The sequence below is a fragment of the Somniosus microcephalus genome, unplaced genomic scaffold, assembly GCF_052327205.1.
Source record: "Somniosus microcephalus isolate GS21.2 unplaced genomic scaffold, FLI_Smic_1.0 unresolved_chr1, whole genome shotgun sequence".
Taxonomy (NCBI): Eukaryota; Metazoa; Chordata; class Chondrichthyes; order Squaliformes; family Somniosidae; genus Somniosus; species Somniosus microcephalus.
The window spans coordinates 69,094,259-69,117,869 of NW_028225179.1; the positions used below are offsets into that span (position 1 = coordinate 69,094,259).

The 23,611-nt window shown below is 47.9% G+C and overlaps 1 protein-coding gene across 4 annotated transcripts in view; it reads left to right on the forward strand.

Moving 5' to 3' along the window:
• Positions 1–23,611, forward strand: part of LOC147095467 (active breakpoint cluster region-related protein-like) — a 334,266-nt gene that overhangs the window by 142,213 nt on the left and 168,442 nt on the right. For all 4 annotated transcript variants that reach the window (XM_085974613.1, XM_085974616.1, XM_085974612.1 and 1 more), the window contains exon 9: positions 7,567–7,685. In XM_085974613.1, the coding sequence (XP_085830739.1) occupies positions 7,567–7,685 (119 nt within the window). The remainder of the gene's footprint in view (positions 1–7,566; positions 7,686–23,611) is intronic.

A 23,611-nucleotide genomic window follows, 5' to 3' on the forward strand; every position in this document is an offset into this window, starting at 1 on the left:
ACAACGTTGTCACGTCCTGGTGTGAACTGGAGACTGAAATTGTATTGGCGGAGGCGGTCAGACCAGCGGTATAGACTCAGTGGTCTGTGGCCCGTGCCGGATGTCGACAGCAGGGCAGTGAGAGCCTGGTGATCGGTTCGCAGGGTGAAGTCACGGCCATACGTGTACAGGTGCCACCGCTCACATGCCCAGACACACGCCAGCGCCTCACGCTCGCCTACTGAGTACTTCTGTTCGGTGGGGCTAAGGGCTCGGGAGGCAAAGGCGATTGGTTTCTCCACTCCATTCTGTATCTGCGATAACACCGCCCCCACAGCTGCAGCGGACGCGTCGCAGGTGACGAGGGTGGGGCTGGCAATGTCAAAGTGAGCCAACACTGGAGGCGACATGAGCTGCGATTTGAGGAAGCGAACAGCTTCCGTACAGGCTTGTGACCACACCCAGGGCTCATCCTTTCGCAGGAGCTGGCGCAGTGGGGCTGTGGTGGCTGAGTACTGGGGCAAAAACTTCAGGTAGTACCCAGTCATGCCAAGGAAGGAGGCAACCTGTGCTGCAGAGCTGGGTTCTGGAATGCTGTGAATGGCATCCACGTTTGACTGGAGTGGGGATATACCGTCAGCCGACAACCGAAACCCCACAAATTCGATCTCTGAAACAGCAAAGACACACTTTTCGCCATTCAGTGTGAGCTTGTGTTTTGCCAGAGCTGTGAAAACCCTGTGAAGGCGTTCATCGTGAGTGGAGGTCGAGGGCCCATGCACGACGATGTCATCCAGGTAGATGGCCACCCCAGGAATGCCCGCGAGCACAGAGGCCATCACCTTTTGGAAGCAGCTGGGTGCAGAGCTAAGTCCAAATGGCATCCTGGTGTACCGAAAGACGCCAGCATGTGTCACAAAAGCAGTGAGGTCCCTGCTGCTGGGGTGGAGGGGAACCTGTAGATAGCCCTGTCGAAGGTCCAGTTTCGAGAACAGGATGGAACCATAGAACTGCGCTGTGAGTTCCTCTGACGTGGGCAGTGGATACTTGTCAGGGATTACGGCCTTATTCACTGCTCGAAGATCGACACAGACACGTAGACCACCTGACTTTTTCGTTGCGACCACCAGGTTGGAGACCCATGGGGAGGCATCAACTGGTTCGATGATGCCGGCTTCCAGTAGCTGCTTTAGTTCAGCTGTGACCCCGTCACGGAGAGCAAGCGGGATGCGGCGCAGTGGCTGAATGACAGGGGTAACGGTGGAGTCAACCATGGGCTGGTGGGTGAAGGCAGTCAGGCAGCCCAGACCCTCGAAGAGTGCTGGCCATGTTTGGCGCCACGGTGAGGCGACGTGCAGAATCGCAGACCCGCCGGTGTCCAAGAGAGAAAAACCCAGGTCAGTGAAAAGATCCCCAGTCCCATCAAGTTAGCTCCTTGGCGTGCCACATGAAAACAAAAATCTAGCAAAACTTTTGTTCCATAGCGTACAGTGAGGTTGACTGAGCCCACTAGTCCAATTTTCGAATTACCATACCCGCAAAGGGTAGTGGAGGGCGCAGAGAGTGGCAGGGAGCTGAAAAAGCGTTTGAATGTGTCCACATTCAGCAGTGAGACGCTCGCACCGGTATCCAACAACAGCGGGATGCACACATCATTCAGGTTAATTGTGCATGATTTGAAAGCCACTACTGGCCCAGAGCTCACGGTGTGAATTGTCGGCCAACTGCTTGAGGACTGAGAGTGTTCATCTGTAGCAACAGGGGCAGAGCGGCAGACATTGGCAAAGTGATTTTGTTTTCCACAATTTCGACAGGCTTGGCCGCGCGCGGGGCAATTCTGCGCTCTGGTAGCATGTGAACGAGATCCGCAGTTTCCACACTGTTGCCGCGGTAGCGCGCGTTGCTGCCGTCGCGCGAGCATTACCGTGTCAGAGCTGTCGGGGCCGAGGGCGCTGTCACTGGGTGTGTGTGCTAGTTTTGCTGCACATTCGGCTGCAGACTCCACTTGAAAGGCAATGTTGACTGCCTGTGACAACGACAGATCGTCGGACTCGAGTAACAGTCTTTCACGCACTCTCACGTTGTTGGTGTGCTCTATTAGTTGATCACACACCATCTCATCTTGTAATGCACCGAACTTGCATGAGCTAGCTAACCCCTTCAAATTAGCCACGTATTGATGCACTGACTCGCTGAGGAGTTGGTGATGCTGTCTAAAAATGAATCGCAGCAGGAGGGCACTTTGTGGGGCAGAGAAGTGTGTGCTTAACAGAGCCACAGCCTCATCATATGTTTGGATTGAGTCTGCTGTGCATAATGTCCCAAGAACACGCTGGCCCTCTGCTCCCAAGCAATGGGATAACAGTGCCTTTTTCCGAGCCGTACTCACAGTTTCTAGTCCAAGAGCAATGAGATAGGTTTCAAAGGACTGTAACCAGCGAACCCATTGGATCGGGGGCTCACCTGGTAGTGCAAGGAAGGGAGGAGGTGGTGGAAGAGAGTGTAGTGGCGCTTCTTAGTTTCCAAACAGGCAGGCCACTGAGCTGTGGGGCCTTTAACAACGAGTAGACGCGTGTCGAAATAAAACGTTCCCAAACGTAGCTTTGTCTTTTAAACTGTTTACTATAACACTTAACAAACAGAATTACAAAGCAAACACGTATAAACGAACACGGTCAAAAACTGTACTGCTCCAAACCTCACAGCTTCTGCCTCTTTCACCACGTGCAGTTTAAAACTGTAAGATGGCTGCACCCATGTGTGGCTTAGGGACTGTTCCATTGTGGCAAGAATGAAGGGGGTGTCGGACTATACTACTGGAGCAAGAAAATAGGGGGTTTCTTAATACAATAAGTCGTTCAGGTAAATTAACTGTATTATGCCATTTAGCCACTATTTTAAAGTATTTTCTTAAGCTTTTATGGCTCTTACAGAGAGATTTCAGCCATCCTTGTCGCCAAATATTGTGTTTGCAAAGATAATCCAGAGACCGTCAATGAGTTCAGTTCATGCTGCTTTTAATATGGCTGCCACACCCCCACACTTCCAGGCACAAGCAATCAAATCCCTCTACACAATACAATGATCACAGCACTATCAAACTGCATGTGCTCAGGCCAAGGCAATCGAGTACCTATCACCAGATGTCAGACATAACACACAACTTCCTCGAGAGCTACAAAGAGTTGCTGAGCTGCACACTGATAGCCATTTGACCACTGAGCCAGCGCAGGCAGACGATCTTCAGCCTTCTGACCATCACCTTGCTGTTGGTGAGCCTTGACAACGGGGAACCTTCCTGTGGGCACTTATTATGGGGGCTGCATTGGAGGGGAACGTCCTGCTGCTGAATCATCTGGAAAGGGCACTGAGACGCTGGGAGAGGGGGGCAGGCATGGCCAGACGGAGGAGGGCCAACAGACGTCACCACAGCAGACCTTATGCTGGCAGGGTTTTCCGACAGCAGTTTTCCGACATGAACATGCCGGAGGAGCAGTGTGTCAGAAGGCTGTGATTTAGAAAGGAGGTGGTGACTGAGCTGTGCCAGCTGCTTCAGCCAGATCTGCAGCCTCAGATAAGGTGCAGGACATCTCTGTCGGTGGCTGAGAAGATGCCTGCTGGCCTGAATTTCTACGCGAGCAGCTCTTCTCAGGCTGCGCGTCAGAGGCTGATCAGAAGCAGCTTCTAGGCCCCTCTCTGCTTGCTGCCATTCCAAGAACAGGAATGGAACCGGTCTGATACCCCCAAGCCTGTGAAGGGCAAGATGCATGTAAATAGCAGGCATGGCCATTGTAAATGAAGAAAGTGTTTCATTACACAAAATGTGGTTCCTTCAAACATGAGAAAGCTATGGCAACAGAAAGCAAAACTAATACACTGACACATAACTGCCTCTCACACCCGGGAGACTGTCCAAAACATAAATCACATTCCGACCATCTTCCTTGGCCTTGATTCCACTGCGCCAACCAAAGCAACCAATGCCCCATCAGTGAGGCGTTCCGCCCTCTGCCTCAACCTTTCCATGTCTTGCGAGGCTGGTGCACCACAGGTAGGCTCCCACTGCTTTGAAGGCCTACAAGGCAGTGAGTGTGTCTGGTGATGCCAATTGACCTGCCCCTTTAAGAGCTGGCCGGCGCCACTGTGTCTCAGGGAAAGTGATTATTGACAGCACCTTCGCTGCGCCCCGCCGCCACGAAATTGGGTTGCGCCGCCGGGTTAGCGCCTTAAGAGTAGCATGCAGTGCCTGATTTAGTGCCTCAATCACCTTTAGGGGCGCTGCAACCCAATATCGCGCTAGGTGGTGCTAAATTGCGCCTGGCGCTCAACTTTGCGCATCGCCAGGACTAGCGCCCCAAACGCGGCTATACCGAATTTCTAGGCCAGTGTCTCTAACACACTGTGTCACCCGGTCCCAGAGAGCGAAAGGACAGTGTATCCAACGCACTGTGACACCCGGTCCCAGAGGGGGAAAGGACAATGGCCTAGAAATTCAGTATAGCCACGTTTGGGGCGCTACAGCTGGGCGGCCGCTAAAGTTTGCGCCCGGCGCAACTTCGCGCCACCTTCACCGATATTCAGTGGCATCACCCCAAGAGGTTGCTGCTGCGCTAAAGCAGGTGATGCACGACTATCATTAGGCGCTAAGCCGGCGGCCCGGGGCGTAACCCCCGAGGACGGGCGCAGCGCAGGTGCGGCGAGCTGCTGATTGACGGCAGACACTCTGGCGCCGGTAAGCTCTTAAAGGGGGAGGGTGGATTTGTTTTTTTGAAAGGCCGAGACTGGTGTATTTGTGTTTTTTGAAAGGCCGAGACTGGTCGATTTGTGTTTTTTGAAAGGCCAAGACTGGTCAATTTGTGTTTTCTGCGGGGGCTTCTCTCCATTAGTTTGTAATGTGGGAAGGGCAGAGGTTTCAAAGAAATAAATGTTCTTAAATCGCACTGTCCATGCTTTCTTTTGGAAGTCCTGGTTGCCCTGCTCGGCTGAGGGCTTGTGGAGCGGCTACATTCATCTTCTGCCATTGGCACAAGCCATTCCCTGAGAGGGGGCCTAGAACCGACGTGCAATAAGCCGCCGACGGGCGGCCCTTGCACTTTCTGCCTCCCTCCTGTGCTGGTCCTCCTCCTCCTCCTCTGGTGGTCCTCCAATGTCTGGTGGCAGTGGCTGAGTCCTGCGGATAGCCAGGTTGTGCAGCATGCAGCACACGACCACGAAATGGGAGACTCGCTCAGGCGAATACTGTAGGGCTCCTCCGGAACGATCCAGACAGCGGAACCGTTGCTTCAGGACGCCGATTGTTTGCTCAATGATGTTCCTGGTTGCTTGATGGCTGTCATTGTATCCCTCTTCAGCAGGGGTGCTGGGCGCACGGAGCGGGGTCATCAGCCAGGTGCACAAAGGATAGCCTTTGTCCCCGAGAAGCCATCCTCGTGGGTGAGGCTGGGCCTGGAACATGTCTGCCACAGAAGTCTGGCACAGGATGAAGGCATCGTGGCTGCTGCCTGGAAAGCGGGCATTGACAGCTAGGATGAGCTGCCTGTGGTCACACACCAACTGCACGTTGAGCGAATGGTAGCCCTTCCGGTTGCGGTAATCCTCGGCATTCTCCAGAGGTGCCCGCAAAGCCACATGCGTGCAGTCAATGGCGCCCTGCACCATGGGGAAGCCCGCTAATGCTGCAAAGCCCATTGCACACTGTTGCTGCTTGACAAGGGCCATGGAGAAGGAGATGAACTGACGTCTCCTTCTGAAAAGGGCATTGGTCACCTGGCGGATGCAGCAATGCACGGCAAACTGGGAGATGTTGAAAATGTCCCCAGTAGCGGATTGGAAGGAGCCGGTGGCATAGAAGTTGAGAGACACCGTCACCTTCACTGCCACCGAAAGAGACGTCCTGCTCCTCAGATGTGGCTGCAGATCTCCGCGAAGCAGGTGGCAGATCTCAGTGACCACCGCCCTTCGGAATCGCAGCCTCCGAACACACTGCTCGTCAGACATGTTCAGATATGAGAACTGCTGGCGGTATACCCTGGGTGGGTAAGGCCTCCTTTGCCGACGCCTGTTGCCCCCTCTCCGTCTGGCCATGTCTGCCACTCTCTCACGGCGTCTGTGAGCCCTTTGAATGCAATGGAGAAGGCCAACGTTTGCACCCATTGCAGCCCCCATTATATGTTTCCAATCAATGATATGGCTCTGAAGTTAAAGACAAGTGGAAAGCTGTGGCCTGAAGCCACAAGTACCTGTGCGAGTGTTGAGCCAAACCAGAAAGCTCTCTACCTTTGTCTCTCTGCAAAGATCCGTCTCTCACAAAGAAGGAGTGTTGCAAAATGGCTGCCTTTTCTACTGCAGGAGGAGTGCCCTTTAATTTGCGCCCCCCGCGCCCCGCAGTGACTGAGAACCGTTCCCCTCTACCAGTCGCTAGGGGCGCCAGGCGCACAATAGGCCGGCGCCACTGAATTTCCGGTTTGGGGCGAACAAAGGGCGTTGCACGATGAAATGACATCAGGATCTGCGCGCGCAGCTGAGCGCGCGCAAAGTCTTTGCGCCACCGCTAAATCTTTACTGAAGTTGGGGAGAGGCGCTAGCCGCCTAGCGCCCCACATCTCCTCCTCTTAAGGCGCTAGCGGCTGGCGCAAACAACTGAATTTCTACGCCAATGTATCTAACGCACTGTGACACCCGGTCCCAGAGGGGGAAAGGACAGTATATCTGATGCAATGCGACACCCGGTCGCAGAGTGGATAGGACAGTGTATCTAATGCACTGTGACACCCGGTCCCAGAGTGAATAGGACAGTGTATCTAACGTATTGTTACACCCGGTCCCAGAGGGGGAAAGGACAGTTTATCTGACTCACTGTGACACCCGGTCCCAGAGGGGGAAAGGACAGTGTATCTAACGCACTGTGACACCCGGTCCCAGAGGGGGAAAGGACAGTATATCTGATGCAATGCGACACCCGGTCCCAGAGTGGATAGGACAGTGTATCTAATGCACTGTGACACCCGGTCCCAGAGGGGGAAAGGACAGTGTATCTAATGCACTGTGACACCCGGTCCCAGAGTGAATAGGACAGTGTATCTAATGTATTGTTACACCCGGTCCCAGAGGGGGAAAGGACAGTTTATCTGACTCACTGTGACACCCGGTCCCAGAGGGGGAAAGGACAGTGTATCTAACGCACTGTGACACCCGGTCCCAGAGGGGGAAAGGACAGTGTATCTAACGCACCGTGACACCCGGTCCCAGAGGGGGAAAGGACACTGTATCTAACGCACTGTGACACCCGGTCCCCGAGGGGGAAAGGACAGTGTATCAAACACACTGTGACACCCAGTCCCAGAGGGGGAAAGGACAGTGTATCTAACGCACTGAGACACCCGGTCCCCGAGGGGGAAAGGACAGTGTATCTAACGCACTGTGACAACCGGTCCCCGAGGGGGAAAGGACTGCATATCTAACACACTGTGACACCTGGACCCCTGGACCTTGATTCCACCAGTTTTCCTGATGGTAATAGTTGATCCTCTGTCTGTGTTCTCCATGGAAATGTTTATTGTTTCTCTTCTTTATTCTCCTCACGCTCAGGACCAACACTTGGTGAAGGACGGGTTTGTGGTGGAGGTGTCTGACAACTCCCGTAAACTGAAGCACATCTTCCTTTCGACTGACTTATTCTTCTGCGCTAAATTGAAGAAACAAACTGGGTAACTATCCATTGATCTGTATTGTCGGGTTAGGAGCAAGATGGCCTCGCAGTGTCGTGTTTCTGTTTCATCGCTGAGGATGTAGGCCTCGCTGGCAAGGTCAGCATTTCTTGCCCATTGCCTAGTTGCCCCTTGAGAAGCCATAAAGTCCTGATAAACCTATTAAAATCATTCGTTCGGCTCCAGCTGGGGTATTGTGTCCAATTCTGGGCACCAAACTTCAGGAGGGATGTGAAGGCTTTGGACAGGGTACGGAAGAGATTTACCAGAATGGTTCCAGGGATGAGGGATTATAGTTACGTGGAGAGACTGGAGAAGCTTGGGTTGTTCTCCTTGGAGCAGAAAAGGCTAAAAGGAGTTTTGATAGAGGTGTTCAAAATCACGAAGTGTTTTGATAGAGTAAATAAGGAGAAACTGTTTCCAGTGGCGGAAGGGTCGAGAACCAGAGGACACAGATTTAAGGTGATTGGCAAAAGAACCAAAGGCGACTTGAGGAGCAACTTTGTTATGCAACGAGTGGTTAGGATTTGGAATGCACTGCCTGATAGGTTGGTGGAGGCAGACTCAACCATGGTTTTCGAAAGAGAATTGGATAAATACTTGAAGGAGAAAAAATTGCAGGGATATTGGGAAGGAGCGGGGGAGTGGGACTAACAGGATTGCTCTTTGAAAGAGCTGGCACAAACTCAATGGGCCGAACAGCCTCCTTCTGTATTGTACTATTCTATGATACTATGATTCTATGAAGGTGGTGATGAGCTGCCTTCTTCTCTAAGAGTGTTAAAAAAACAAGCCTGAAGGCTTTGTGTCTTAATGCGAGGAGCATTTGTAATAAGGTGGATGAATTGGCTACGCAAATAGAGGTAAACGAATATGATTTGGTTGGGATTACGGAAACGTGGCTCAAGGATGGCCAAGACTGGGAACTCAACATCCAGGGGTATTCGATATTCAGGAAAGATAGGCAAAAAGGAAAGGGAGGAGGGGTAGCATTACTGGTTAAAGAAGGGATTAACACAATTGTAATGAAGGATGAGGTGGAATCTGTATGGGTAGAATTGAGAAATATTAAGGGGAAAAAAACATTAGTGGGAGTGGTATATAGACCTCCAAACAGTAAGGCAGAGGTTGGGGATGGCATTAAAAGGGAAATTAAAGAAGCGTGCAATAAGGGCACAGCAGTCATCATGGGTGACTTTAATCTACCTATAGATTGGGCTAACCAAATTAGTAACAATACTGTGGAGGAGGAATTCCTGGAGTGTTTACGGGATGGTTTCCTGGACCAATATGTCGAGGAGCCAACCAGAGATCAGGCCATCTTAGACTGGGTATTATGTAACGAGAAAGGATTAATTAGCAATCTTGTTGTACGAGGCCCCTTGGGTTGGAGCGATCATAATATGATCGAATTCTTCATTAAGATGGAGAATGAAGTAGTTGACTCAGAAACTAGGGTCCTCAATTTAAATAAAGGAAACTACGATGGTCTGAGGTTGTTCATCCCAGTTTGGCATAAAAATAAAACAAAAAAGGTGACTCAACCGTGGCTAACAAGGGAAATTAGGGATAGCATAAGATCCAAGGAGAGGACATACAAATTGGCCAGAAAAAGCAATAATCCTGAGGATTGGGAGCAGTTTAGGATTCAACAAAGGAGGACAAAGGGATTAATTAAGAAAGGGAAAATAGATTATGAGAGTAAGCTTGCGGAGAACATAAAAACTGACTGTAAAAGCTTTTATAGATATGTGAAGAGAAAAAGATTGGTGAAGTCAAGCGTAGGTCCCTTGCAGTCAGAATCGGGGGAATTTATAATGGGGAGCAAAGAAATGGCTGACCAACTAAATACATATTTTGGTTCTGTCTTCACAAAGGAGGACATAAATAACCTCCCAGAAATACCGCGGAACATAGGGTCTGATGAAAGGGTGGAACTGAAAGATATCAGTATTTGTAGGGAAATGGTGTTAGGAAAATTGATGGGACTGAAGGCCGATAAATCCCCAGGGCCTGATAATCTACATCCGAGGGTACTTAAGGAAGTGGCTCTGGAAATAGTAGATTCATTGCTGGTCATCTTCCAGAACTCAATAGACTCTGGAACGGTACCCATGGATTGGAGGGTAGCTAATGTTACCCCACTATTCAAAAAAGGTGGCAGAGAAAAAGCGGGGAATTATAGACTGCTAAGCCTGACATCGGTAGTGGGGAAAATGCGAGAGTCCATTATAAAAGATGTAATAGCAGAGCACTTGGAAAGCAGTGACAGGATCGGACAAAGTCAACATGGATTTACAAAAGGTAAATCATGCTTGACTAATCTACTGGAATGTTTTGAGGATGTAACTGGTAAAATAGATAAGGGAGAACCAGTGGATGTGGTGTATTTGGACTTTCAGAAGGCTTTCGATAAGGTCCCGCATAAGAGGTTAGCGTGCAAAATTAAGGCACATGGGATTGGGGGCAAGGTATTGACTTGGATAGAGAACTGGTTGGCAGACAGAAAGCAAAGAGTTGGAATAAACGGGTCGTTTTCCGAGTGGCAGGCAGTGACTAGTGGGGTACCACAAGGATCGGTCCTAGGACCCCAGCTGTTCACAATATATATTAATGATCTGGACGAGGGAATTGGATGTAATATCTCCAAATTTGCAGACGACACAAAGCTGGGTGGGAGGGTATGCTGTGAGGAGGATATCATGAAACTCCAGTACGATTTGGACAGGTTGGGTGATTGGGCAGAAACATGGCAAATGCACTATAATGTGGATAAATGTGAGATTATCCACTTTGGTGGCAAAAACAGGAAGGCAGATTATTATTTGAATGGCAATAGATTGGGAGAAGGGGAAGTGCAAAGAGACCTGGGTGTTCTTGTGCACCAGTCGCTGAAGGTAAGCATGCAGGTGCAGCAGGCGGTTAAGAAGGCAAATGGTATGTTGGCCTTCGTAGCAAGAGGGTTTGAGTACAAGAACAAGGATGTCTTGCTGCAGTTGTACAGGGCCTTGGTGAGACCGCACCTTGAGTATTGTGTGCAGTTTTGGTCACCTTACCTGAGGAAGGACGTTCTTGCCATGGAGGGAGTGCAGCGAAGATTCACCAGGCTGATACCTGGGATGGCAGGAATGACGTACGAGGAGAGATTTTGTCAATTGGGCTTATACTCACTGGAGTTTAGAAGATTGAGAGGGGATCTCATCGAAACCTATAAAATCCTGTCAGGTCTGGACAGACTAGATGCAGAAAGGATGTTTCTGATGGCCGGGGTGTCCAGAACCAGGGGTCATAGTCTAAGGATAAGGGGTAAGCCATTTAGGACTGAAATGAGGAGGAATTTCTTCACCCAGAGAGTGGTGAACCTGTGAAATTCTCTGCCACAGAGGGCGGTGGAGGCCAGTTCATTAAATATATTCAAGAAAGAGTTGGATATATTTCTTGAGGCTAAAGGGATCAAGGGATATGGGGAGAAGGCAGGGACAGGGTACTGCATTTGAATGATCAGCCATGATCTCATTTGTAGTGTCCGTGTGTAGATAAAGACACTGAAGACAGGAGTTGGTTCATAGGTATTTACTAAGCAAGTCTGGGGGGGGTTTCTAAAGGATATACACAATACACAGGCTTATATAGCCCAAGTGGCAATTACCGGCATTATGCACACCTGGGGCTCTTAAAGGCACATACACCATAATTGCTCTTAAAGGCACATACACCACAATTCCTCCCCTTCTAGCTAACTAGTACATCATATTTTAAGTAATTATTAATTACATGTTATATGCAAAATAATATACATTGCTGTATTAATTAATTATAAGTTAGTCTCTCAGGAGGCTTCCTGACTCGGTCCGGATAACGCCTCGGGGGTGTCGTAGTTTCTGGTGGTGTAGTAGGTTCTTCTGGCAAGGCTGATTCGGCTTGAAGGCCAGTGTCGGGTTCATCGGGCTCCAGTATCACCAGATCGGAGGTAGATCTGGGTATCTCTACTTCATCGTTAGATGTATAGAGTGGTGGTGTAGGTTGTCCCTTTTCGGATGACTTGATGATTTGGTCAGCATGGCGCCTTATTATGCTGTCTCCGATGTCCACGGTATACATCAGTGGTCCTAATCGTGTGCAGATAGTTCCAGGCTGCCATTTCTCGGTACGGTAGTCCCGGGCCAAAACCGGTTGGCCTATCTGGAAGGCCCTAGTTGGCCTTTCATTCATGCCCTGAAACTGCCGGTTCTCCACGTCCCTTCGGATGTTGGGCTTGACCAAATCCAGCCGGCATCTTAGGTTTCTATTGTAGAACATCATGGCGGGAGTTTGGTTAGTAACCATATGCGTTGCATTCCTATATGCAAATAAGAAGTTATCCACCTTGTGCTGAAGTTTTATGTCTTCATTACCCATGGCCTTGATGGCCTTCTTGAAGGTCTGGACAAACCTTTCAGCCAATCCATTGGTGGCGGGATGGTATGGGGCGGACGTGTAGTGCTTTACCCCATTGTTCTTTAAGAACTTTCTGAATTCTTCGGACACAAATTGCGGTCCATTATCAGAACATATCTGCTCCGGCAGCCCATTCCTGGCAAATATGGTCCTTAATACTGTGATGGTTTTTTCCGTGGTGGTGGAGGACATCTTTATTACCTCCGGCCACTTGGAGTGTGCATCAACTGCGATTAAGAACATTGAGTCCATAAATGGACCAGCAAAGTCGATGTGCACCCTTTGCCAGGGAGATGAGGGCCACTCCCATGGATGTAGAGGGGCCTGTGGCGGAGCATTTTGGACCTTCTGGCATCCTCGGCAGCTCTTTGTCATGTCTTCGATGTCTCCATCGATACCTGGCCACCATACAAATGCCCTAGCTAGGTTCTTCATTTTCACTCCACCCAGATGCCCCTCGTGAAGCTCCTTTAGCACTTTATCCTGGAGTTTGGGTGGAATCACCACTCTGGATCCACACATCAAGGTTCCTCGGCACACTGACAGCTGTTCTCTTCTTTGCGAGAATGTCTCCCTTTCAATGGCAGAATTTGTCACCGGTAGACATTCCACTATGGTAGAGTGGAATATCTCTACTGGGTCTACTGTAGGTGCCTCTTCTATCGTTGGCAATGGTAGGCGTGATAAACTGTCAGCATTCCCATGCTGTTTTGACCTTTTGTATTCAATGTTGTATTGGTGTGCCCCTAGAAAAAGGGACCACCTCTGTAGTCTTTGTGCCGTCATAATGGGGACACCTTTTTTAGGGTTGAATATGGAGATGAGGGGTTGATGGTCAGTCAGCAAGGTAAATTTTTGTCCGTGTAGGTAATGGTTGAATTTCTTCACTCCCCATACCAGGCTGAGTGCTTCCCTGTCTATCTGGGCATAGTTATGCTCAGCTGAGTTCAATGAGCGTGACGCAAAAGCTATCGGCCGTTCCGAGCCATCAGGGAATCTATGGGACAATACCGCTCCTATGCCGTAAGGGGATGCATCGCACGCCAGTCTGATTGGTAGTGATGGGTTGTAATGAGCCAAAATTTTCTCGGATGTGATTAAGTCTTTACATTTATGGAAGGCACGTTTACAGTCTTCGTTCCATTTCCAAATCACTCCTGTCTGTAGAAGATCATTAAGAGGGTGTAGAATAGTTGATAAGTTCGGTAAAAATTTATGATAGTAATTTATTAATCCCAGGAATGACCTTAATTGTGAAACATTTTCAGGTGCTGGGGCTTTTATAACTGCTTCAATTTTTTCAGGTGACTTATGCAACCCTTCCTTATTAATTATGTGGCCACAATATGATATCTGATTTTGGAAAAATTCGCACTTGGGGCGATTTGCTCGTAGGCCCCGTTCTTTCAGCTTAGTGAGCACCTGCTCCAAATTGGCAAGGTGCTCGTTGTCGTTTTCTCCTGTTATAAGGATGTCGTCTAGGTAGCATTGAGTCCCCGGAATCCCTTGCAGGACTTGCTCCATAGCTCTTTGCCAGATAGCTGGAGCTGATGCTATTCCAAAAACCAGTCGATTGTACTGGTACAGGCCTTTGTGTGTGTTTATTGTGAGATACCTTTTAGAGGTCTCCTCAACCTCCATCTGTAGATATGCCTGTGCCAAGTCAATTTTTGTGAAACGTTTCCCTCCGGATAGTGAGGCGAAAATATCTTCTATCCTCGGAAGAGGATACTGTACCATGTGAAGGATCGGGTTTACAGTCACCTTAAAGTCCCCACAGATGCGAAATTTTTTCTGTTCCTCAGAGTTATTTTTCAATGTTTTTTTCACGACTGGAACGATGGGTGTTGCCCATTCGCTCCTATCTATTTTGGATAATACGCCTGCCTTTTCCAAATTCTTCAGCTCTGCCTCGACTGCCGGACGTATTGCGTATGGCACCGGTCTTGCCTTAAAAATTTTTCGAATTGCTGTATCTTCCACTTTTATTGAGGCGGTGATGCCTTTCAAGGTTCCTAGTTTCTCTTGAAATACTTCTTTGGCGTTGGCCAAGATGTCTTTTAATCGTTCAGGTATGATGTCATCATTGTTTTTTTCCTTACTGGTCACCGTCAGTGCCTGAATGGAGTGCCAGTCTAAACGTATCTTCCTTATCCATTCACGTCCCAACAACGGTGGACCACCATCTTGTAGAATGTATAAATACAACTTTTGTATTTCTTTGCCGTTGTATACCACAGGCACCCTTATTTTTCCTTTGGGGTAGACTTTCTGCCCCGTATATGTTTTTAAGATAATGGATGTGTCTTTTAGAGGTATATGCGAAAATAGCCTCTCGTAATCTCGTCGATTTATTATGGTTAGAGCTGATCCTGTATCTAGCTCCATTTTAACTGGGGACCCTGCTATTGTGAGGGTAACCCAAATGGTTTGGTAATCCTCTTTGGCAAGTACATTATGTAATTTGAGACAGCTTAGTCTCTTGTTTCCAGAGTCGCTATCGCTATTCTGGTCTTCGGAGCTATTGTCCGTCATCATTTGTACCTTCCTGTACTTTTCTTTATTGATTTTTTGTTTTCTGTCAGTGGATTTATTTTGTCCAGATTGGCATACCCGTGCAATGTGTCCAATCTTACCACATTGCCTGCATGCTTTGCCCTTGAACCAGCAGTCCCTCTGGTTATGGGTGGATCTGCCGCAGCGATAACATCTTCCGACCACCTGTGTCATTTTATGGGTGCCGAAGTCCTGTGTCTCTTGTTGTATCTCTGCAGCTCCTTTTGCTGCTGCTTCGTATGATACAGCCATACTGAAAGCTTTGTCCAATGTTAAATCTTTTTCAGAAAGCAGTTTTTTTTGTGTTCCTTCACTTAAGAGACCGCAAACAAATTTGTCTCGAAGATAATCCGATAGTCCTGCTCCGAATTGGCAGTACTTTGATAGCTTTCTTAATTCGGTTAGGTAATCAGCGTTACTTTCATTGTTGTGTTGATTTCTCTTGAAGAACTTGAATCGTTCCACGATCAGCAGCGGTGTTGGGTTTAAATGCTCCTCCAGGGTATCAACAATTTCTTTAAAAGTCTTGTCCTTTGGTTTGGCTGGAGTGATTAAATTTCGTAACAGCCCGTATGTCTTCGCGCCCATTAAGTTCAGAAGTACTGAAGCTTTTTTTTCATCTGTTATTCCATTTGCAGTGCAATAAACCTCTACTCTTTCCACGTATGTGGTCCAATCTTCTATTTCGCCACCAAAAGCCTCAATATTACCAGATTTAGGCATTTCAGAAAAGATATGGCGCTTACCGCGCTTTTTTTTTTTCTCTCTGTAGCAACGATATGGCGCTTCCCGCGCTTTCCCGCCGCTGCTACCGATAACAACGCTGTTTTACTGTGGTTTCCGTTTATTCACTGTTGGAGACTCGTTCCCGACAGAGGTCTAAACGCTGACCTGCTTGCCGCGCCGGCCGTCTCTTGAGAGCACCTTCCCAGTCCGTTATTGCTTGCCTCCGATTTCGCTGCCTGTCTCAGCTGTAGAGCCCACCGCTGGAGCTCCAGCCTGACGCCCAGGAAGGATTAGCGCAGTACCTGTCACCAGCTTGGCCAGCTGGTGAAACCACAGTTTCTCTTACTTCCTTGAGTCTTCTGGACGCTGGAGGAATCGATGTCCTTGAGGTGCTGCCGAATTGCAGGTAAGTCCGTTTCCACTTCGTCGCCACTGTAATGTCCGTGTGTAGATAAAGACACTGAAGACAGGAGTTGGTTCATAGGTATTTACTAAGCAAGTCTTGGGGGGGGGTTTCTAAAGGATATACACAATACACAGGCTTATATAGCCCAAGTGGCAATTACCGGCATTACGCACACCTGGGGCTCTTAAAGGCACATACACCATAATTGCTCTTAAAGGCACATACACCACATCATTGAATGGCGGAGCAGGCTCGAAGGGCCGAATGGCCTACTCCTGCTCCTATCTTCTATGTTTCTATGTTGAACTGCTGCAGTCCATGTGGGGAAGGTGCTCCCACTGTGCTGCTAGGGCGGGAGGTCACAGAATCACAGAATCACAGAAACCCCACAGTGCAGATAGAGGCCATTTCGGCCCATCGAGCCTGCACCGACACATATCCCACCCGATCCCCGTAACCCCTACACCAACACATATCCCACCCTATCCCCGTAACCCCACGTATTTAATCCCCCTAACACTAAGGGTCAATTTATCATAGCCAATCAACCTAACCCGCACATCTTTGGACTATGGGAGGAAACCGGAGCACCCGGAGGAAACCCACGCAAACACGGGGAGAAGGTCCTGGATTTTTACCCAGCGACGATGAAGGAACGGCCGATATCAATCCAAGTTGGGATGGTTTGTGTGTGACTTGGAGGCGGTGGTGTTGCCACGCGCCCACTGCCCTTGTCCTTCTAGGTGGTGGATGTCACGGGTTTGGGAGGTGCTGGTGGAGAAGTTTTGGCAAGTTGCTGCAGTGCATCTTGTCGACTGGAGAAGCTGGGGTTGTTCTCCTTGGAGCAGAAAAGACTAAGAGGAGATTTGATAGAGGTATTCAAAATCACAAAGGATTTAGATAGAGTAAATAAGGAGAAACTCGCTGCAGCCAGTGGTGGAGGGAATGAATGTTTAAGGTGGTGGATGGGGTGCCCATCAAGTGGGCTGCTTTGTTCTGGATGATGTCAAGCTTCTTGGGTGTCTTTGGAGCTGCACTCACCCAGGCAAGTAAAGAGTATTCCAGCACGCTCCTGACTTGTTCCCATATTGGGAGAGTTTGTCTTTTGAGTATTATGGGTAACAAACCTCGAATGTGTTTGACAGTGTGATGTCTCACAAGATGACTAGGTGGTGACATGCCCCATGTCTTGAAATAACTACAGCTAATTACGATGATGAATTTGTTGCAGGGCAGGATAGTCATAGAATGATACAGCACAGGAGGAGGCCATTCATCCCATCGTGCCTGTGCCGGCTTTTTGACATAGCCATCCAATTGCTCCCACTCCCACCCTGCTCTTTCCCCATAGCCCTGCAAATTTTTTCATTTGAAATATTTATCCAATTCCATTTTGATAGTCACTACTAAATCTGCTTCCACCGCCCTTTTAGGCAGCGCATTCCAGATCACAACAACTCGCTGCGTAAAAAGTATTTCCTCATCTCCTTCTCTGGTTCTTTTGCCAATTACTTTAAATCTGTGTCCTCTGGTTACTGACCCTCCCACAAGACTGAGTTATTGGAAGATTGAGGGATTGGAGGATTGAGGGATTGGAGGATTGAGGGATTGGAGGATTGGGGGATTGGAAGATTGAGGGATAGGAAGGTTGAGGGATTGGAAGATTGAGGGATTGGAAGATTGAGGGATTGGAGGACTGAGGGATTGGAAGATTGAGGGATTGGAAGATTGAGGGATTGGAGGACTGAGGGATTGGAAGATTGAGGGATTGGAATATTGCTGGATCGAAAGATTGAGGGATGGAGGATTGAGGGATCAGAAGATTGAGGGACCGGAAGTTTGAGGGACCTGAAGATTGAGGGACTGGATGATTGAGGGATTGGAAGATTGAGCGATTGGAAGATTGAGGGATTGGAAGATTGAGGGATGGAGGACTGAGGGATGGAGGATTGAGGGATTGGAAGATAGAGGGACAGGAAGATTGAGGGATTGAAAGATTGAGGGACTGGAAGATTGAGGGATCGGAAGATTGAGGGATTGAGGGACTGGAAGATTGAGGGATCGGAAGATTGGGTAATCGGAAGATTGAGGGATGGAGGATTGAGGGACTGGAAGATTGAAGGATTGGAAGATTGAGGGATTGGAGGGTTGAAAGATTGGAAGATTGAGGGATTGGAAGATTGAGGGATTGTAAGATTGATGGATCGAAAGATTAAAGGATCAGAAGATTGAGGGATCGGAAGATTGAGGGATGGAGGATTGAGGGATCGGAAGATTGAAGGATTGGAAGATTGAGGGATTGGAAGATTGATGGATTGAAAGATTGAGGGATCAGAAGATTGAGGGATGGAGGATTGAGGGATCAGAAGATTGAGGGACCGGAAGTTTGAGGGACCTGAAGATTGAGGGACTGGATGATTGAGGGATTGGAAGATTGAGCGATTGGAAGATTGAGGGATTGGAAGATTGAGGGATGGAGGACTGAGGGATGGAGGATTGAGGGATTGGAAGATAGAGGGACAGGAAGATTGAGGGATTGAAAGATTGAGGGACTGGAAGATTGAGGGATCGGAAGATTGAGGGATTGAGGGACTGGAAGATTGAGGGATCGGAAGATTGGGTAATTGGAAGATTGAGGGATCGGAAGATTGAGGGCTCAGAAGAATGAGGGATTGGAAGAGTGAGGGCTCGGAAGATTCAGGAATCGGAAGATTGAGAGATCGGAAGATTGAGGGAACGGAAGATTGAGGGACTGGATGATTGAGGGATGGAGGATTGAGGGTTTGGAGGATTGAGGGATTGGAAAATTGAGGGACTGGAAGATTGAGGGATCGGAAGATTGCGGGATCAGAAGATTGAGGGATTGGAATATTGAGGCATTGGAAGATTGAGGATTTGGAAGATTGAGTGATTGGAGGATTGAGGGTTTGGAAGATTGAGGGATTGGAAGATTGAGGGATTGGAAGATTGAGGGATTGGAAGATTGAGGGTTTGGAAGATTGAGGGATTGGAAGATTGAAGGATCAGAAGATTGAGGGATTGGAAGATTGAGGGATCAGAAGATTGAGGGATGGAGGATTGAGGGATCGGAAGATTGAGGGGTTGGAAGATTGAAGGATTGGAGGATTGAGGGATTGGAAGATTGAGGGATTGGAAGATTGAGGGATTGGAAGATTGAGGGATTGGAAGATATAGGGATTGGAAGATTGAGGGATTGGAAGATTGAAGGTTCAGAAGATTGAGGGATTGGAAGATTGAGGAAGCGGAAGATTGAGGGATGGAGGATTGAGGGATCAGAAGATTGAAGGATTGGAGGATTGAGGGATTGGTGAAATGAGGGATTGGAGAATTGAGGGATCGGAAGATTGAGGGATTGGAGGACTGAGGGATCGGAAGATTGAGGGATCAGAAGATTGAGGGATTGGAAGATTGAGGGATTGGAAGATTGAGTGATTGGAAGATTGATGGATCAAAAGACTGAGGGATCGGAAGATTGAGGGATGGAGGATTGAGGGACTGGAAGATTGAGGGATTGGAAGATTGAGGGATTGGAGGGTTGAGGGATTGGAAGATTGAGGGATTGGAAGATTGAGCCATTGGAAGATTGAGGGATTGGAAGATTGAGGGATTGGAAGATTGAGGGAACGGAAGTTTGAGGGACCTGAAGATTGAGGGACTGGATGATTGAGGGATTGGAAGATTGAGCGATTGGCTGATTGAGGGATTGGAAGATTGAGGGATTGGAAGATTGATGATGGAGGACTGAGTGATGGAGGATTGAGGGATTGGAAGATTGAGGGACAGGAAGATTGAGGGATTGAAAGATTGAGGGACTGGAAGATTGAGGGATCGGAAGATTGAGGGATTGAAAGATTGAGGGACTGGAAGATTGAGGGATCGGAAGATTGAGGGATTGGAAGATTGAGCGATCGGAAGATTGAGGGAACGGAAGATTCAGGGACTGGAAGATTGAGGGATGGAGGATTGAGGGTTTGGAGGACTGAGGGATTGGATAATTGAGGGAACGGAAGATTGAGGGATCGGAAGATTGCGGGATCAGAGGATTGAGGGATTCGAATATTGAGGCATTGGAAGATTGAGGGATTAGAGGATTAAGGGATGTGAAGATTGAGGGATTGGAAGATTGAGGGTTTGGAAGATTGAGGGATTGGTGGATTAAGGGACTTGAAGATTGAGGGATTGGAAGATTGAGGGATTGGAAGATTGAGGGATTGGTAAATTGAGGGACCGGAAGATTGAGGGATGTTGGACTGAGGGATTGGATGATTGAGGGATTGGAAGATTGAGGGATTGGAAGATTGAGAGATTGGAGGATTGAGGGATAGAAATGTTGAGGGGTTGGAAGATTGAGGGATTGGAGGACTCAGGGATTGGAAGATTGAGGGATTGGTAGATTGAGGGAATGGAAGATTGAGGAATTGGAAGATTGAGGGATTGGAAGATTGAGGGAATGGAAGATTGAGGGATTGGAAGATTGAAGGATCAGAAGATTGAGGAATTGGAAGATTGAGGGATCGGAATATTCAGGGAAGGAGGATTGAGGGATCGGAAGATTGAATGATTGGAGGACTGAGGAATTGGAGGACAGAGGAATAGGAACGTTGAGGGATTGGAAGATTGAGGGATTGGAGAACTGAGGGATTGGAAGATTGAGGGATTGGAGAATTGAGTGATTGGAAGTTTGAGGGATTGGAGGATTGAGGGATTGGAAGACTGAGGGATTGGAGGATTGAGGGATTGGAAGATTGAGGGATTGGAAGATTGAGTGATTGGAGGATTGAGGGATTGGAGGATTGAGGGATTGGAAGATTGAGGGATTGGAAGATTGAGGGATTGGAAGATTGAGGGATTGGAAGATTGTAGGATCAGAAGATTGCGGAATTGGAAGATCAAGGGATTGGAAGATTGAGGGATTGGAAGATTGAGGGATTGGAGGATTGAGGAATTGGAAGATTGAGGGATCGGAAGATTGAGGGATTGGAAGATTGAGGGTTTGGAAGAATGAGGGATTAGAAGATCGAGGGATTGGAAGATTGAGGGATTGGAAGATTGAGGGATCGGAAGATTGAAGGAGCAGATTATTGAGGGATAGGAAGATTGAGGGATCAGAAGATTGCGGGATTGGATGATTGAGGGATCGGAAGATTGAGGGATTGGAAAATTGAGGGATTGGAAGATTGAGGGATCGGAAGATTGAAGGATCAGAAGATTGAGGGATTGGCAGATTGAGGGATCGGAAGTTTGAGGGATTGGAAGATTGAATGATCGGAAGATTGAGGGATTGGAATTTTGAGGGATTGGATGATTGAGGGATCGGAAGATTGAGGGATTGGAAGATTGAGGGATTGTAAGATTGAGGGATCGGAAGATTGAGGGATTGGAAGTTTGAGGGATTGGAAGATTGAAGGATCAGAAGATTGAGGGATTGGAAGATTGAGGGATCAGATGATTGAGGGATTGGAAGATTGAGGGATTGGAAGATTGAGGGATTGGAAGATTGAGGGGTTGGAAGATTGAGGAATTGGAAGATTGAGGGATCGGAAGATTGAGGGATTGGAAGATTGAGGGATTGGAAGATTGAGGGAATGGAAGTTTGAAGGATCAGAAGATTGAGGGATTGGAAGATTGAGGGATTGGAAGATTGAGAGATTGGAGGATTGAGGGATAGAAAAGTTGAGGGGTTGGAAGATTGAGGGATTGGAGGATTCAGGGATTGGAAGATTGAGGGATTGGAAGATTGAGGGAATGGAAGATTGAGGAATTGGAAGATTGAGGGATTGGAAGATTGAGGGAATGGAAGATTGAGGGATTGGAAGATTGAAGGATCAGAAGATTGAGGAATTGGAAGATTGAGGGATCGGAATATTGAGGGAAGGAGGATTGAGGGATCGGAAGATTGAATGATTGGAGGATTGAGGGATTGGAGGACAGAGGAATAGGAACGTTGAGGGATTGGAACATTGAGGGATTGGAGAACTGAGGGATTGGAAGATTGAGGGATTGGAGAATTGAGTGATTGGAAGTTTGAGGGATTGGAGGATTGAGGGATTGGAAGACTGAGGGATTGGAGGATTGAGGGATTGGAAGATTGAGGGATTGGAAGATTGAGGGATTTGAGGATTGAGGGATTGGAGGATTGAGGGATTGGAAGATTGAGGGATTGGAAGATTGAGGGATTGGAAGATTGAGGGATTGGAAGATTGTAGGATCAGAAGATTGCGGAATTGGAAGATCAAGGGATTGGAAGATTGAGGGATTGGAAGATTGAGGGATTGGAGGATTGAGGAATTGGAAGATTGAGGGATCGGAAGATTGAGGGATTGGAAGATTGAGGGTTTGGAAGAATGAGGGATTAGAAGATCGAGGGATTGGAAGATTGAGGGATTGGAAGATTGAGGGATCGGAAGATTGAAGGAGCAGATTATTGAGGGATGGGAAGATTGAGGGAACAGAAGATTGCGGGATTGGAAGATTGAGGGATCGGAAGATTGAGGGATTGGAAAATTGAGGGATTGGAAGATTGAGGGATCGGAAGATTGAAGGATCAGAAGATTGAGGGATTGGCAGATTGAGGGATCAGAAGTTTGAGGGATTGGAAGATTGAAGGATAGGAAGATTGAGGGATTGGAATTTTGAGGGATTGGATGATTGAGAGATCAGAAGATTGAGGGATTGGAAGATTGAGGGATTGGAAGATTGAGGGATTGGAAGATTGAGGAATTGGAAGTTTGAGGGATTGGAAGATTGAAGGATCAGAAGATTGAGGGATTGGAAGATTAAGGGATCAGAAGATTGAGGGATTGGAAGATTGAGGGATTGGAAGATTGAGGGATTGGAAGATTGAGGGGTTGGAAGATTGAGGAATTGGAAGATTGAGGGATCGGAAGATTGAGGGATTGGAAGATTGAGGGATTGGAAGATTGAGGGAATGGAAGTTTGAAGGGTCAGAAGATTGAGGGATTGGAAGATTGAGGGATCGGAAGATGGAGAGATTGGAAGATTGAGGGATTGGAAGATTGTGGGATCGGAAGATTGAGGGATTAGAAGATTGAGGGATTGGAAGATTGAGGGATTGGAAGAATGAGGGATTGGAAGATTGAGGATTGGAAGATCGAGGGATTGGAAGATTGAGGGATTGGAAGATTGAGGGATTGGAAGATTGAGGGATCGGAAGACTGAGGAATTGGAAGAGTGATGTATTGGAAGATTGCGGGATTGGAAGATTGAGGGATCGGAAGATTGAGGGATCGGAAGATTAAGGGATGGGAAGATTGAGGGATTGGAAGATTGAGGGATCAGAAGATTGAGGGATTGGAAGATTGAGGGATCAGAAGATTGACGGATTGGAAGATTGAGGGATCGGAAGATTGAGGGATTGGAAGATTGAGGGATCGGAAGATTGAGGGATTGGAAGATTGAGGGATTGTAAGATTGAGGGATCAGAAGATTGAGGGATTGGAAGATTGAGGGATTGGAAGATTGAGGGATTGGAAGATTGAAGGATCGGAAGTTTTAGGGATTGGAAGATTGAGGGATTGGAGGTTTGAGAGATTGGAAGATTGAGGGATTGGAAGATTGAGGGATCGGAAGATTGAGGGATTGGACGATTGAGGGATCAGAAGATTGATGGATTGGAAGTTTGAGGGATCGAAATTTTGAGGGATTGGAAGATTGAGGGATTGGAAGATTGAGGGATTTGAAAATTGAGGGATTGGAAGATTGAAGGATCAGAAGATTGATGGATTGGAAGATTGAGGGATCGGAAGATTGAGGGATTGGA